We start from the raw sequence: 18674 nt of genomic DNA, 5'->3' as shown, positions 1-18674 counted from the left end.
GTCATACTTAAGTAAACAACACTTAATGACAGTCTTCATGACACTCTATTCATGCTAATGCCAGATAATGACAGCGTAATGTCAAGTGAAGTGTTCTCTTTTAAGAGAAATATTCCGACTATTATTGTTAGTGCCCAGATTTTTTTACTTTAATACGTCTTTGTACTTCTCAACGCAGTGTTAATAATGATAATATGATAATAAACGTGTGTTTGTGTGTCCCAGGTGGAGGCGGGAAGCGGAATGGCCGCAGCAAGAAATGGAAGGAGATGCTGAAACTCCCGCACATCAGCCAATGTGAAGAGCTGCGCCGCACTATTGGTGAGACGCTAAATGTTTGGTTTGTGATCAGTTTGCCACACACTGCAGCTTCGGGGTGGGTCCAGGCTGCAGGAGGAAGGTCAGATCGGGCTTCCTTCCTGCTTCTAATGCGTCTCCACCCACAGTCGGAGAAGGCGAGAGGCAGGAAATAGCGTTTGCGTCCACGTCTCGGGGCAGGGGATCTATTGTTCCTCGGTATCAAAGTGGGCTTTTTTTCACAGGCCCACATGTGTCTGTTGGCACATCAGATCAATGTGCATTCGCTCCAGCTTCCTTCCTGCTCTCCGACACCCAGGCATGAAAGTCCTGGCAGGATTTTTCTCATTTGCAGCTCAGACGAGCACTGCTGCTGCTGCCGCTGCCTCCAACTACATTATCTCCTCCTCACCCCTCTCCACCACCCACTCCCTCCCACCATAGTTTCCCTGGATGCCACAGCACAAGTGTGTGCGCGCGGCATTGTGCGTCACAAGCTATCTCTGCCAGCGATTGCAGCGCTACCCTCCCCCACAAACTCTCATACTACCCTCCCTCCTCTCGATCCCTCCCCCTCCCACTATCCGTGTCTCTCTTCACTCTTTCAGCCACTTCAGTGAAACATTGGAGTGGCAGAAAAGGGGGAGAAAGAATGAAAACGGAAACATAGAGAAACAGATCTTTTAAGTACAGAAGAGTGTGTGTGTGTGTGAGTGTGTGTGTGTGTCTGTGTGTGGCTTTTTGTTGTTTGTTGCTTGAATCAAAACTATTCACTTGATTAGAAAAAAAAATGAAGCTTCTTTTGTTCTGTTTTTCTTAATAGCTCGATTGGCAGAGGTGAAAATAACTAATATCTCTAAATCAACCCATATCCTGCAATTTTCTTCAAATTATTCCCCCAAATTCAATAAATATTTGCCATAAAATCAAATAATTGAAAGTGAAGATCCTGCAGGGACTGATATCTGTCACTTATTGCTTTTATATTATCAGTGACGTACATGTTTTATCATTTATTGATATGTAGAAGTACAAACTAGAGCACAGTAATGATTAAATTATAAATTTTCCCACCTAAAATCTGTGGCCCACTAGAGATAAACTGCTCCGTGTTTGGCCCCTGAACTAAAGTGAGTTTGACGCCCCTTTAATACACATTTGATTCGTTCGACAAGGGAGAGGAAGTAGCCGAGGCTCGTCAAGTCCTACCTATAGGTGAAAGTAACTGATTACAAGTACTCAAGTTATTGTAAATGAGTTCTTTTATGGGTACTTTTTTGAGTATATTTCTAAATCAGTAATTTTACGAGTACTTAAGTACATTTTTAAAGAAGTAAAGCAATTCTTTGCATTTCTACACCCAACCGTTACTGAGTAAATGATCAAATTGTCAACCTAAAAAAATGAAATGACCAGATAACGTCTAAATGCATCACATCATAGCCGACCAATCAGAGTACACGTAATGCACCACTACAAAACAACATTTAATGCTGGTTATTTTCTCTATTTCAGAGTTCATCATTTTAGCTTTGCTTAGAGCCTGAGATTTCTTTTTAATTTTGAATTGAATTAATTGGTGTTATTTTATTGAAAAAAGAATTGGACATTTTGACAAACCTTTTATTTTATACAGATGCCTTTGTGGAAAAAATACAATACAATAAAGAAATATAATCTCACTAAATGCTCCACGTTCTCCATAAAACGCACGAGTGACAAGTGTTTCTATTTCATTTTTATTCTCATAAAATTACGACTTTATTCTCAAAATATTACTATTTTAATTTAGAAATAGTATGACTTTAATCTTGGAATATTTTGACTTTAATCTTGGAATATTTTGACTTTAATTTTATAAATTTACGATTTAATTAAGATACAACTTTATTATTACTTATATATATATATATATATATATATATATATATATATATATATATATATATATATATATATATAATTTACACAATGATTCATGGTTTTTCTGTTTTTGTTTGTTGCTTTTTGATACGGGCTGAATTTAATGCTCTAAAGGGCCAGATTTGGCCCCCGGGCCTTGAGTTTGACACTTGTGGTGTATTATATTGAAACTGACTTTTTTTAAAATTATTTTAGAGATTTTTTTATTCGTTCAAAATAAATAAACATCTTACAAACAAGTAAATAAACATCTATTTTTTGGGATTGCTTATATTATGTAACGCAATTATCAATATTTGGGTCATTACTTTGCAGAGTCGAAAACTGATCGACGTTGCATGCGTGTGTGTGTGTGTGTGTCTGCACCAGCTGTTGAGGGTTACGCACGTCACTATTACATAGATGCTATTGCGTAATTCCTCTATCGGAGAGTGTGAGATCAAAATAATCCCCCCCCCCCATGTTCTTAAAACACTTTGATTTGTCCGTGCTCGCACACACACACACACACACACACACACCCGTCTTCTGGTTTACAGCGGGCACGCGGAGAGAGAGATACGTACAGTACGGCCACTGATAGCAGTGTCTTTGTTGTGTCTCGATAATGCCAGGCATTTGACCTTAGCCTTGACAAGTGAGCGGTAGTTCTTGGAAAGCCAGATTACATTATGAGGGCTACAGGCACTTTGTCTACCAGCACCACTGCTCGCCTTCGCTTTTTCCCTCGTTTTCCACCTTAAACCCTCGTCTTCTTTCCCTTTGCTAGTCAACGTAAGCACACACACAGAGTCCCTGATACAGGTTTAATGTTCACTGCGTGAGACACATCTGTGTTAAAATGATGTACTGTACATTATAGATGATGATTATAGCATTACCAGCTGCTGTAGATGTGTCGGTTGATTATTTGTGACGCAAATGGCTCCATTAGAGATGTTGACTTTAGAGGCCAAGAAATGTGAAACGTTGGTTTCACATCTGCAGCAATAAGACGTACCTCTCTAAAGAGCTGCTGCTTAGACTTTCTAGTGTTTTACTGACCGGCGGTCCGGGCTTCATTTCCGTCGTTATTCCACCGGCTCGGTCTGGGTTCGGACACTGTGCGCTGAAGAAATGGTCAGGTGATGTGTTTCAGTTAGCGTCCAGGATTCTCGCCTGCACTGCTGAGCGTAGGGCCCTGGATTTATACTATATGGGGACATTTTTTAAGTATGCCTTTTCAAAACGTTAAAAAACTAATTGAAGGCAAGAAAAGATGATTTTATTTTGAAAGGGGGATGTTTGATTTTTAGCTTGAAGCTGGTCCCAGGACGATTTTGCACTCCACTTGCAATGCATCATGGGGCAGTTGAGTATGACTAGTGTGCTCGCTGTACATACTTTATATATCTGGGTATTTGTCACGTACTCAATCTCTCCATACTATCTACTCTAATGTGAACACACTACATACTTGTTTTGACGTCAAACTTAGTACGAGTCGTACGTTTGTATGTGATTTCAAACACAGCGTTGGAGTAAACTTACTAAAACTGGGAAGATTTGCTGATAGATGTAAGTAATAGATTTAAATGCTGTATAAATATGCTTTTACTGTATCCATCTAATGTGTACACTTAAATTGATGCACTATCCTCTACCATCTTCAGTTTGTCATTCCTCGGCTACTTTATGCTGTTTATGGCTCTCATCATCGCTCTCTTAGTTCATTTGTTCTCGTCAACCTACTTACCTTCATCTAATCTTCATCTCGTAGGTCGTCGTGACACCGAGCAGTGGCACATGTTTAATAAACTGACATTTATTTTTTTTAAATAGAGATCATTCACATGTCCTTAGCTAAGGAAGTTGCAGGTCTTTGTGTCCTTCAAGAGTTTTAAACAAAGAATGACGCAGAATGAAGCTGGAGATAAGTAGATGCTGTGGCCGTGCACTCCCCAATCGGAAGTGCGTGTTTTTGTGGGAAAAAGAAGAGGGCTGTTAAATTGATGTTCAAAAAGAAGTTCTTTCTTAATTTGTCCTAATCGGCCACTTTATTATGTACAAAGTCCTCTCAACTATGTACACTTTATTAGTAAGAATAAGAGGTGATTTAATAGCTACATATTCAGTAAAAAGCACTTTAAACGCACCAAGTGGAGGTCGACATGTTTGGAAAAACTGTGATGTGGTGATTACTCAAGGAATTTAACTCACACTGGTTTGATGAGGTTAAAATGCATCCAATGGTTGCCATGGTAGCGTAGACTTCCTGTTTTAACCCTTGTGTACTCTTTTAAATCTACACACACTTGGACACCCTGTGTACACAAACGGCCCGTCTCGTAAAAGTGCAATAAAAATGTACTCCGTGAATTGTATTTTTACTTCCACCGCATCAGATCTTTTCAACTTCTTCAGACCGTTCCATAGATAGAAAATCTATTATAATTTTCAAACCCTTTTTATGTTTGTATGGATTTTTTTTTTAATCACAAGAACTTCTAATTCTCTCAGCAGGAAAAAATACTAAATATGCAGTATTCCAAAAAATGAGGAACAAAGTTAAACATTTTTGATCAAAATATTACAGCCTTGATCGTGTCTTATATAATTGATGGAAGAATTGATTTAATGCATTATTATTTTTGGCACAAGGACAGTTTTAAAGAAAAAAATGAATTTGTATACCTTATATATTTTATAAGATAAGAAATCCAGGCCTTCACTGAAATTTCCTTCAAACGTTATGGTCTCTGGTTTGTAGGGAGTCATTACAGCTAAAACATATTTTCCCTTTATTTTGAAAGTAGAGGCTTTGATCTATTAGATATTAATTGTAAAAGCATTATATATCATAATTATAGTGTCTGAAAAATATATGCTTACAATGGGAGTCAATGGGGCACATTAGGTCATGAGGTTACTAAGTGTTAGTATGATGCGTATTATATCTCCTTTTCTATACACTTCTAATACACAGGACTTTGGAATTAAGCAAATAAAAATGAAAAAAACAATAGTGGCAACATTTCATACAGCTAGCATTAAAAATGATGAGGCAAACAAATAAAAACACCCAAAAGGTCACTTTTAGTCACAAAGATGCTCCGAGGGTTAAGGTGTCCGATAGTGGCGTCCAAATGCTGCACCCACCGACATCTTCAAAGTTCTCTTTCTATTTCTAAGTGAAAAGTCCAAATCCTTCCATGTCATAATGTCCAAGGAACTGGATGACGCACAACTAAGCACTAAAATGTTGGATTAAAATGCGATGTCACAGAAATTCTTTGCTAGCGGAAACACTAGGAGTTCAAATGACGTGTTGAGAACGTATGTGAACTAAGGGTGTAAGAAAAAATCGATTCAGGTGATACATATTGCCATATTTCATCCGTGCGATTGTCGTATTGATCAGAAAAATGTCCAAATAAATTTTTTTAATCATGTTTTTTAACAACAAAAAAAAAACCAAAACATTGAATTGCGCTAACATATGCATAGCACGTAAACGCCCGTTCACTAGGTGTCAGTGAACCTTGTTCAATAGATGTACAGTATGTGGTTAAAGAATTTAATTTTTTAACTTAATCAGAAGCAAAAGTTAAACCTTTTAAAAAATGTAATTTGACAGTTTGATAAAGATACCACTTGTATTTGATATTTGTAGTTGAATTACAGTTATTTACCATACATTTTTTTATTTAATTGTATTTCATACCATTTTGTACTTGTAAAGGTGAAATTTGTAATTATTGATATCTCGATGTATATCGTATTGTTTAGTATTGGGATGTATTGTATCGTGACATGCAAATCGTGTATCGTATTGTCAGATTAATAGCAATGCCCACATATTAAGTAATATTACATGGTTTTGAGGCTGAACGTTGATAGAATTTAGTCAAACAAAACATTTTATACAAAGTTTTATTAATAAGCTTCTGAGCGATCATCTAAAGAGCATTCATGTGTGTGTGTCACTTAAAGATACACTTAGAAACACATACACATTCCCTGTCATTTTATTACTGAATTAATTTTAATTACATTCACAGAGACGTTTATAATGCAATAATTTAGTTTTCATACAAAAACTGTTTTACTTCTCCACTGTGTGGTTTCCTTTAAGCTCCTTTTGCAAAACATGACAGTATTTGAAAGTTACAATTATTGTAAAATAGAGACGATTTTTCTCTCTCTCACAAGAAATATGAAGAAAATGGCTGAAATCTCCAAAATAAAAGGATGATATATCTATATTTGAGGCTAAAAGTTGATATAAATCACTTCAAAGACATTCCTTAAATGAATAAGTCACAAAGTTTTATTATTCAGCTTTAGACGATCATTTCATGTGTATTTATGTGATGGGTTTCTGCTTTAAGGATTTAGGACCAGTAGATCTGTGAAGATCCCTCAGAAAATCCCTCAGATTCCCTTTATTCCTCTTTAGGGTTCACTTGGAATGTGTCTTTGTGCCAGACTGTCTCCTCTGAGTATTTTAAAATCTACAGATCAACTGGGATGACTTTTACAGACGGTGTGTTTTATTAATATATACAATAACCTCTATAGGTTAGGTGATCCATGTCGATCCAAGGTTTCCCAGCAGAACTCTGGGAAAAGGAGCACGCTCACTACTCTGCTTAGCGTCTTTTCTTTTCTTTTCGTTCTTCTCATGGTGTGTTCTTGTGCCTTGTATTCGGGCTCACATGTACACGCACACACCTCGTCATCCATGTTACATAAAAGAAACTGTGAGTCAGCAGAATGGACCACCTTCTGCTATTGCCTTGCTGTCCAGGTCTGATGCTGGCGTGGACGTGGTTGGTGCTTTAGGTTCATCAGAATCTGACTTAAATCTTTGTATTTATTGTTGCCCTGGAGGTGATTCCTAACATGTGTCATTCATTTTGACATACTGGTTTATTTCAGACAAATGCAATAATGAAAAAAAACAATATTGCATATAGGAATGTCCCGATACAACTTTTTCACTTCCGATGTGATACCGATATTGCAGAATCCGTGAAAAAGAGCTTGAATTTGAAAAACAAGGCGTTTTCCGTTTTTTCATTTTGGTTTTGGAAACAAATATCAAATAATGAGTGTGTTTTTTTTTTTCTTTCATTTTTTCATGTTTTTGTTACATAATGAAAAACGAATGATACATGGATTTTGCAGCCTTAAGTATTGGTCGATACCGATATCGATCCGATACGATATCAGCACAAATTCATAAACACTTTTATTACTTATTTTGTAGTGTGCAATGTTAGAAAAGGCTTTGATCAGAGACCAATAGTCAGCAACAGTAGATATGAGAAAAACTGACCCATTTATTATTAACCCATTGGTTACACAATGTTAACCTTCAACATAATATCTACAGTATTCTATAGGATTGTCCCAATCCGATATTGATATCGGAGATTTTACATACGGTCCGATAAAATCCGATATTCATTTTGATGCGGATGGCGTCCCTCCAGAAAAAAACAAACAAAAACAAAACAATTACATATATTACTGCATACACACATGTTTTGTCTTCGAAAGGGAGTGGGTGAAAGTATAAACTTATTATTCCTATTTTTCTACATTACAGTTACAACTATTCCATTTTCAGCTTCCTGTTTTGCAGCCATTGCTGCTGTTAATAAATTAATTTTGTCATATCTTTATATGATTTTATTATCATATTTGCACAAAATCAATCACTTATTTTCCTCTCGGTAAACGATCAATAGTGGCACCTTTAGGTCAAAGCCTTGCCAGTGCAAAAATCACCAAATCCTCCAAAAAATCACTGTTTTGCACAAGACCATTGGTTTTCAACCTTGGAGTCGGGACCCCATGTGGCGTCACCTGGAATTTAAATGGTATCACCTGAAATGTCTAGTTAATGGATGCAGGGATACACACAAATCTACAAAGCTCATTTAGAAGTTTTACCCACAAATCTGCAAAAAAAAAGATTAATTAATTAATTATGTTAAATAATTAAGAAAGTAATTGTAACTTGCAAGAAATAGATCTATTCATAAAACCCAAATTGAGAACAGTGATAAGAGAAAGAATTCAATCTAATCAAAAATCACTTAATATGTTAAAAAAGAATGTGAAATGTATTATGTTGCAGAAATTTGAGATAAAAGTGTAACTGTATTGTGGTTTCAAATGAGTGAACTCGTGACAATGACTGCTTGGCAGTTTGCTTTTGTTTAAATGTAATAATTTTTTTATGGGAGGTGCAGATGTTATGTTTCTGCTCCATTTCATTCATCTTTTCTTCTTTTTTTTCATTGTGGAGGAGAAATAAATTAGTTTTAATATCTTGAATGAAATAAACAAACAAACAAAGGTCACAGATTAAATTTTTTTTTTTAATTATTATTATTTTTCATATTAAAACATCACACAATAAATATCAAACAACTGTTTTCTATACTTAAAGTTTCTCAAATCATCACCACTCATGTCAGCACGTTTTAGGCTTCAATCATTGACTTACTCTGTTAAACAGAACCAGGTTTGATGTGATTCAGCGACTTACGTCCAGGAATTAGACTGAAACTATTCTGAAATTAGCCCCTCCATTAAAACCAGTTCCTGGCTAGATTTCTAAAGCCTTATCTGGAGGGTCTCAAGCCTATTCAAACTTCCTGCTTGTTGCAATAATATGGAATAAGGGATAAAAGGCACAAGGTTTGTGGTATCTTTGTGGAAAAGTTGACTTTGTAGGACTTTGGATTGTATTTGCTGGTTGTAAACAAACAAAGGTTGTCAAACAGAAGCAGGACTGTCTGTTGTGGCTCGTTTATACGTTGGTGTTTGTAATTGTGAACATGTGCTAAACTAAATGAGTGAAACTTTTTAAAGGCTTTTTTTGGCACTTTCTTTCTCTCTTTTTTTTTTTTAACAGTTTTTCTGACACAAATATTTGAGTATTGATCTCTGCTGGCTGAGCGATCCTGCTGGAGGAAATGTCACAGCTTACTGTCCCACTGGGGCTTGTAGTTCTGAATATTCCTGAACACGTCATTAAACACTGAAGCCGCCTTTCAGAGTCTTCATTTTAAAGGATTATTGTATTTTACTATTTTTCATTTTAAGTTGAAAAAGTTACTTATATCCTCTTATAGCCCGAAGCGACTTATAGTTCAGAGCGACTTATAGCCTGAAGCAACTTATAGCTCAGAGCGACTTATTGCCCTAAGTGACTTATAGCTCAGAGCGACTTATAGCCTGAAGTGACTTATAGCTCAGAGCGACTTATAGCTCAGAGCGACTTATTGGTTGGAGCGACATATAGCTCGGAGCGATTTATAGCCCGAAGCGACTTATAGCTCGAAGTGACATATTACTCGAAGTGACTTATAGCTCGGAGCAACATATAGCTCAGAGCGACTTATAGCTCAGAGCAACTTATAGCTCAGAGCGACTTATAGCTCGGAGCAACATATAGCTCAGAGCGACTTATAGCTCAGAGCAACATATAGCTCAGAGCGACTTATATCTCAGAGCGACTTATAGCCTGAAGCGACTTATAGCTCGGAGCAACATATAGCTCAGAGCGACTTATAGCATGAAATGACTTATAGCTCAGAGCGACTCATAGCCTGAAGCGACTCATAGCTCAAAGCGACTTATTGCCTGAAGCGACTTATAGCTCAGAGCGACTTATAGCTCAAAGCGACTTATTGCCCGAAGCGACTTATAGCTCAGAGCAACTTTTAGCCCAGAACGACTTACAGCTCAGAGCAACTTATAACCTGAAATGACTTAGAGCTCAGAGCGACTCATAGCCCGAAGCGACTCATAGCTCAAAGCGACTTATCGCCTGAAGTGACTTATAGCCCGAAGCGTCTTATAGCTCGGAGCGACTTATAGCTGAAAAATTTCCTAGAAGACCCTGAAAAAAACCTTAATAAATCCAATAACCAATCCAACCAGTATCCGTCTGATCAAAAACCTGATTCAGGGGTAAAACATAGCAGTTTTTCTAAAGAGGATGAGATCTGATGTCTGAATTGTTTGTGTTTGTTGAATCTGCTGCTCAGTGACATTCTGTGGTCTGAATGAGACGCGGCAGAGCTGAGAGGAAAGGCTCTCTAACACAATGCAGATGGGAGGCTGGGGAGATTGAATTTCCGAGTGAATGTTGTCCTGAAGCTGTCACCACCGTTTCCATCTCCTCCTCCTCCTCCATCGCTCTGCATTTAAACGTGTGCGGCCTGCGTGCGTTTGTCGTGCATGTGTGCGTGTGCATGTGCATGCATGTCCTGGCTGTAGGCCAGAGATGGAAAACGTCCTGTGGTGTCATCTTGATTTGCTGCAGGAGGAATTATGACTTGAATGGACCGATTAGTGCTAATTAGATGAAACCAGCTGCAGAAGAGAAACTGATGCTCAAACTCGTACAGAAAGAATGAGCATGTGACATTTGACACTTTTATTTTGAAGGTCTGCTACTCGAGTGAAGGCACTTTCTAAGAATAAAACCTAATATAACATGTGTTGTATGTTTATTATTAAAGGATTGTCTTCTCTTCAGTGATTATGTCTAATGACATATTGAACTCTTTTGTTTTTGGCAGAGGTTCTTATTTAAAGGAACACAAGTTTGGAGTTTGTTTTGTTTTTATTTCCAGTAGAAAAATACAAATCTACTAGGTTTAAACTAAAATGAACAGACTGAGGGACATTTCAAATCAACTCATGTTGTCACTTGTTGACAAGGCTTCAAATGAATTATTATGATATTTCAAACATTTTAGAACTTTCCTCTGGCGCTGTCAGGCATTCTCACATTTGAAATCCCAGTGAGCATGAAAAATGTATAGTATTTTTTCCTTTGCATTCAAAGAACCGTATTATTACTCTTCTGAAATACTGTATGTGGTTGCACATTTTATGTTGTTTTTATGAGTTTTGAATTTTTACCTTTTTCAATAAAGGTATTTTATTGTGATGGGGGATGGAAGTTTATTTATTTATTTTTTCAAATTGAAGAAACTATATACAGTATATATATATATATATATATATATATATATATATATATATATATATATATATATTAATTTATTTGCTTTGATTAATCAGGGTTGAAACGTTGGCTGACTGTAATTTATGTAATTTTTCTTTTCTTGTTTTTTTTTTGTTTTTACCCATTTCATTGTCATTTGTTGTTGTTATTCTTTTATTTTTCTCCAATTGAATATTATTTATTTCTTTTATTATTTTGGTTTCATTTATTTGCGTTAATTAATCAAATAAATGTGTTATTAGTTAGTTTATTGAAATATATGTTGGACGACTGTAATTTATACTGTGAATGATTATATTGTTTTATTTGGTATAATGTTACGAGGGATGTCGCGATACAACTTTTTCACTTCCGGTATGATAGCGATATTGCAGCCTTGCGTATCGGACGATACCGATATTAATCCGATATGATATCGGCACGAATCATACATACTTTTCTTACTTATTTTGTAGTGTAGAATGTTAGAAAATGCTTGATCAAGTGATGTTAGTCAAACAGAAAACAATAGTCAGCAACTTGTTGGAGTGTGAACCACAGTCAGACATGGATAGAAGTGCTGGAGCGGAAAATCGGTGATTTTAGATGCAGTCTGATAAAATTCGATATTCATTTTCTGGCTGATATTGGACTCATATCAATATTGGATCAGGACACTTCTAAATGTTACTTCATCTATCATGTCAAAACAACCACTGTATTCTGGGTTTTGTTTATGGGGTTTTGTCATTTTTCACAGTTTGGGCAAATGTCTAAAGAAGCAATTGAGAAATAAAATGGATTTTTAGTGATGGTAAATAATAAATATTGTTTATTTTCCTTCAGACAGGGACTATACCAGTCTATGTGATAAGCAGCCCATTGGTCGGCTGTTATTCCGTCAGTACTGTGACACCAGGCCGGAGCTGAAGCGCTGCATCGAGTTCATGGATGCTGTGGTGAGAGTTTCCTCTTTTATTTTGTCGTTGATCAATTACTTCATGACTCTGAACACATCAGGGTCTCATAGAGCAGTGGTTCTCAACCTTGGGAGACACTGGAACCGGGGTCGCCAGATGCTTTCAAGAAACTAATTTCTTTTGCACATTTTTTCCACTTTCAAGACATTTTCGACACTTAAAAACCCTTTCCACCACTTTTCCCACATAATGTCACAAACATTAACCAATTATTGTCAATTTTAACCTCTTTTTTTTTTGCCAACTTAAGCACATTTATAATTTGTCATGCCCATTATTTGACACTTTGAACCCTTTTATCAACTTTGTTTTTGACCACTCTAATTTTAACCAATTTCTGTGGTTTTTAAAATCCATTTTCACCACCTTTTCCACAATTTTTGGTCAATTTTAACCTCTTTTTACCATATTTCTTGCTCATTTATGCCAATTTAGCCACATTCACGATTTGTCGTGCCCATTATTTGCCAGTTTAAACTAATTGTTCCAATATTGACACTTTGAACCCTTCTTTTGGATGACTTTATACTAGGGTGCAAATAATGATAAACTTCCTGGATAACAGTGGATATTATATTTTGTTATATTATAAACCATTTCCACCACTTTTCCACCTAATGTCACATATGTTGACCCATTAATGTCACTTTTAACCTCTTTTCACCATATTTCATGCTTGTTTTTGCCAATTTAATGACATTCACGATTTGACATGCCCATTATTTGCCAGTTTAAACTCATTGTTCCTACTTTTTAAATTACATTACCCCAACCCCCACTTTTAAGCCAATATTGGCACTTTGAACCCTTTTTTTTTTATCACCTTTTCTGTCCGTTTTTGGCCACTCTGCAACTTCAAATCAATGTCTGTGATTTTAAAAATCCCATTTCACCAGCTTTTCTACCATTTTTGGTCACTTTCAACCCATTTTATATCTGAGTAAAACAAGGATTTACATCTTTAAGATGACTCTATACTATGCTGTAAATAATAATAATCTTGGTTGAGGTTGAGAACTACTGGTCTAGAGAAACGTCCTTAGGGTTCTTGTCATTCTCTCCCAGCAGCATGGGATAGTGCGATCAGTATAGGAGTGGGCGGAGTTTAATGGAGTCAGACAGGCTGTCATAGATCAAGTTCCGCCCCTTTTCCTGCCATGTACTCCATTAGGTCAAACACACGTCAGAGGCAGGTTACAGAACACAGGCCTGAGCTTGTGTCTCGCTCTCTGGTGGTATGCGGTAAGGAAAACATTGGGCTGAAGGGGGGGGGGGGGGCAATGAGAACATGCGTTTTTTTTTTTTTTTAAAGTAGTCACACACAACCACGCACACACAATCAAAGTCACACACATACACACACATGCTTGTAGTCCTCTCTGCAGGACCTCACGTTCTCCTGATGACGTGCAGCATGGCTGCAGGTTTCCACTCCTCTCCTCACGACTTGTTTTCATACACAACAGTCAGAGTAAAGCCCCCATCTGCAGCCCTTTGGTCGTATTTAACCAAAAACACCATTAGTGCTGGTGGACAGGGCCAAGATCAACTGTGTCGTACTATTCAAATTCCTCGTGTGTATAACATACATTCTTGGTCAATAAAGTTGATTCTGATTCTGATTCTGATTCTATTGGTTGAGAGTTAGAACAGGTAAAGCTTCACCTACACATTTTTGATTCTATTGTAAACGTCTTGTTTTATTCAAGCAGTGTTATTTTTATTTTTAATTTCAACCAAAGAGAATTAGTTAAAGCCACATTTTAGTTTTATAGTTACATTTTCTTTTATGTTATAATTTAGTCAGTGCAAATCATTTTTAGTTTAGGGGTAGGAAAGGTTTTTTTTCTCAAGATATTTGTCACTTTTTTTGTAATTAAATAGATTTTACAAAATGATGTTTGTGATGGTGGTAAAAACTTCACGATGAAGACTTTTGACCAGTTTTGTTTCCTTTTCCGTGAATCATTTGAAACATATGTAATGTTGGTTTAATTTCCCTGTATTTCGGTGTTTGTTTTTGATCATGTCCGTCCCCGATGGTCCCCCTATTGTTTTGGTCCTGCTCTGTGGCTCCTGGCGTCCATGTCTCTCTGGCCATATTTGGAGAGCTATTAAAAAGTTTAATAAGACAACATGGCCCTGGCTGCTCACGCTTCTGCTTTTTCTCCATCAGGATCTATACCAGCTCACTCCGGATGAGAAGAGGAGGGACTGTGGACTGAATGTTTTAGACACTTACTTTAATAACGGGGTAAGATATGCAAACACGCTGTGTTGTGCATCATCACTGGATCCCAGCAACTGGTTGTGACCCATGTGGAAGTCTTTTGTATGAATTTCTGACCCAATTTTTTCACTTCCGATACGATATCGATATTACATCAATGGCTATTGGTTAATACCAATATCAGCAAGAATTATACATACTTTTCTTGCTTATTTTATAGTGTGGAGCAATAATTGGACTCAGTAGGTAAGAGAAAAACTGACTCATGTATTATTAACCAATGGGTTACATACATTTTAACCTTGTAAGAATATTCTACGATTTAATAAAGTAAGTAAAAATGACGTTAAAATATCCTAAATAATAACCTCAATAAATTGAATTAAAAAAAAAAAAAAGACATCTTTAAAGTACAAAATGAGCACTCCTATTATGTAAACGTGAGCATATTTAACAATTTATTAGAATATTTTAGAAAATAAATGAGAAAACCAAGAAAATTAACCTCAATAAATCCAATAAAAATGAAAGATTAACATCGTTTAAGTGCAAAATACGCATATTCAGATATATTCAACAATTGAATAGAAAAAATTAGAAAAAACAAATTAATATTTGTAAAAACACATTCGGAAATGCTGAAAAATAATGTCAATAAATGTATTAAAAAAAAAAAAAAATTGTATTTGGAAAATAAACACTTGTTTAATGTAAAGTTGAGTATATTTAACAATTTAATAGAATATTTAGAAATTCAATACAAATAACAACTTTATTTAAATGCAAAGTAAGCATTAGTTTAATGTAAACATAAGAATATTCTACAAATGATTATAATAATAATAAATAAAAAATTTGGAAAGCCCTGAAAAGTAACTTCAATAAATCCAATATAAATAATAAAAAAAAATATTTTTAAAGTGCAAAATAAGCACTAGTTTACTGTAAACATGAGTATTTTTTAACAATTTAATAGAAAACATTAGAAAAAAATAAAATAGGAAACCCTGAACAATAACCTCAATATATCCAATAAAAACAAAAATATATATTTTTCTAAAGTGCAAAATAACCACTAGTTTACTGTAAACATAAGCATATTTAACTATTTAACAATTTAATAGAATATATAGAAAATAAATTAGAAAACCCCAAAAATTTACCTCAATAAATCCAATAAAAATACAATATGGTATTTAAGTGCAAAACAAGCACTAGTGTACTGTAAATGTAAGTGTATTCTACAATTGAATAAAAATTTACAGAAATTATTAGAAGAAACAAGATTAATATTAGAAAAAATAAATAACGCTGAAAGCGACTATTGTCTGAGCAGCTCTGGTGAATCCAGAAACGGCGCCGAAGCGAAAATAAAACCAAGCCACTCTCTGGATGATGTAGAGCCGATGAACGGGAGTCGGAGGGGGCGTGTTCAGCAAGGAACTCCAAACTTTATTCTCCATTCAACCACACTTCTCTATAACCCTCTGACATCACAGTGCACACACTGAGTCACACCAAAATACATCTGACCAGAAACACTGCCTTCTCAACACAATGTTCCCCATCATATCACAGTCACTGGGTGAATTATGAACGTAACTGATCGCCACAATATCATCCATTGTATGAACACCACCGGCAACAGAGAAGCCCCTCCCCTAAATGCGCTCAACGTGCTCTCTTCCCAGTTTCTGATTCATTGAGCACTAAGCGTCCAACTAGGGGCGTGAAGCATGATGAACGCAGCATAACACAGACTACATGCTGTAATCACATGCACTGTGACGACAGCAGTCATGTGACACGTGTGTGTGTGTGTGTGTGTGTGTGTGTGTGTGTGTGTGTGTGTGTGTGTGTGTGTGTGTGTGTGTGTGTGTGTGTGTGTGTGTGTGTGTGTGTGTGTGTGTGTCTGGCCAGTTCAAATGCTATGTTTCCATGTCCTGTAATGACAGCAGGCTGCGATCGATAATGAGCCGTCAAAAAAAATCAATTCCAATACGCTGCGTTGGGATTCATCAATTGCCATTTACGCTGCCATTATTGATCTGCTTTGTGGCCTTTGCTAGTTTTGCCATTTCTAAAGGCTTTTATGGACAATTTTGAATGTGTAGGTCACTAAAATGTTACCCTGAAATGTGCGTTTATTCTGGGTTTTTTTTTTGCGTCATTAGCCTGATTTTTCACTCAGGATTTTATCACTTTAACCCTTTGAGTTTTAATCGTTTCCATTCTCCTCTCCCCATTAAGTCTGCAGCCCATCTTCCCGATATTCCCCAGGATGTTGTCGCTGGGTGCCGGGAGAAGTTGGAGCAGAGTCCGTGTAAGGAGCTCTTCAATGACTGCACCAAGTAAGTTTTTCTTTTAATCCACTACATTATCCAAAACCTCCCTCATTTGCAATATTTTACCAGTATTATTATTATTGAGCTGTCAGTCAGTGGCTCCAGGAAACCAGACGATGTCTTTGTGGCATTTCTTTGCCTGAAAGCACTAAGGCAGAAACAAAAAGTGGAAATGAGTAACGAGGGGCACCAGTCGACACATAACACCAACATGTGTTCAGGTGATTTTCATCATCTCCAAATTTTACTTTGACTTATGTATGTTTTCATAACGTTTCACCAGTCATGTGACTTTGTGCGTTGCTCCTATTGGCCAGTGAGCTATTGCAGTGGTTCTCAACCTTTTCAGCCTGCAACCCCCAAAATAAAGGTGTCATGTGGAGACAGGGCATCTATCAGAGGGAATAAAGGGGAGATATTTTTGGGGTCATCCATAAAATCTGCAAAATGATGGTCCATTGTTCTATGAATCTGTGATAACCACATGTATTTATTTATCTGAATAATATCCACTGTTTTCCAGGAAGATTATTATTATTTGCACCATAGTGAATAGTCATCTTAAAGATGTAAATCCTTATTTTAATCAGAAATAAAATGGGTTGAAAGTGACCAAAAATGTTAGAAAAGGTGATAAAAAGGCTTCAAAGTAAAATGGACTTGATTTATATAACGCTTTATCCCCACACTGAAGCAGTCTCAAAGCGCTTTACATATCAGCTCATTCACCCAATGACTCACACATTCACACACCAGTGGGACAGGACTGCCATGCAAGGCGCTAGTCAACCACTGGGAGCAACTTAGGGTTCAGTGTCTTGCCCAAGGACACTTCGACACATAGTCAGGTACTGGGATCGAACCCCCAACCTCTCGATCAGAAGACGACCCACTACCACCTGAGCCACGGTCGCCCATATTGTGCCAATATTGGCTTAAAAGTGGCGGTTGGGGTAATGTAATTTAAAAAGTAGGGACAATGAGTTTAAACTGGCAAATAATGGGCATGTCAAATGGTGAATGTCATTAAATTGGCAAAAACAAGCATGAAATATGGTGAAAAGAGGTAAAAAGTGACATTAATGGGTCAACATATGTGACATTAGGTGGAAAAGTGGTGGAAAAGGTGCTGAAAATGTCTTGAAAGTGGAAAAAATGTGCAGAAAACGCATTGAAAATTGATGGAAAAATTGGATTAATGTAGCAAAAATGTGTTAAAACAAGCAAAAATACTGCATGAAAAAGTGATGAAAATAGGTTGAAATATGGCAAGTTTGGTGTAGTAGCAAAAATGGTATAAAAGTGGTAAAAAGGGTTTAAAGAGTCAACATTGGGGTTTGAGGTAATGTAATAACAAAAGTAGGAAAAAGAAGTTAAAAGTGACAATAATGGGTCAACATATGTGACATTAGGTGGAAAAAGTGGTGGAAAGGGTTTATAAGTGCTGAAAACGTCTTGCCTGTGGAAAAAATGTGCAGGAAAGGCATCGAATTGTTAAGGAGAAGTGTCAGAAATGGGAGTAATGCAGCAAAAATGTTTTAAAAGGAGCAAAAATATGGCAAGATAACATGACAAAAATAGGTTGAAATATGTCGAGTTTGGTGTAGTCGCAGAAAAAGGGTAAAAAAAAATAAGCAAAAATGGGCTCAAATTGTTTAAAGAAATATTCTTAGTTTCTTGAAGGCATCTGGCGACCCTCTCTCAGTGTCTAGTGACCCCAAATGAGGTCCTGACTCAAGGTTGAGAACCCCTGAGCTATTGCACAACTTGAATCTGTCCAAAACAGGCTGCAATATCAAACATTTACCAATGAATCAGACATAAAATGTGTCCTGGTCCCCTCTGTGTGCTCCGTGCTTTACTTTATACAAGCATTGATCCAA

The 18674-nt window shown here is 36.5% G+C and overlaps 1 protein-coding gene across 4 annotated transcripts in view; it reads left to right on the top strand.

Moving 5' to 3' along the window:
- grk4 (G protein-coupled receptor kinase 4) overlaps positions 1-18674 on the top strand; it is an 88209-nt gene that overhangs the window by 33092 nt on the left and 36443 nt on the right. For 2 of the 4 annotated variants that reach the window (XM_028454016.1, XM_028453998.1), the window contains exons 2-5: positions 226-321; positions 12083-12195; positions 14393-14470; positions 16697-16797. In XM_028454016.1, the coding sequence (XP_028309817.1) occupies positions 226-321; positions 12083-12195; positions 14393-14470; positions 16697-16797 (388 nt within the window). Of the gene's footprint in view, positions 1-225; positions 322-12082; positions 12200-14392; positions 14471-16696; positions 16798-18674 lie in introns of those variants that run through there. The other 2 variants (XM_028454007.1, XM_028454024.1) reach the window with 2 other exon arrangements.

This window comes from Gouania willdenowi, chromosome 1, assembly GCF_900634775.1.
Source record: "Gouania willdenowi chromosome 1, fGouWil2.1, whole genome shotgun sequence".
Classification (NCBI taxonomy): domain Eukaryota; kingdom Metazoa; phylum Chordata; class Actinopteri; order Blenniiformes; family Gobiesocidae; genus Gouania; species Gouania willdenowi.
The sequence above is the reverse complement of the archived record's forward strand: the minus strand, read 5'-3'. Positions and strand labels throughout refer to the sequence as shown.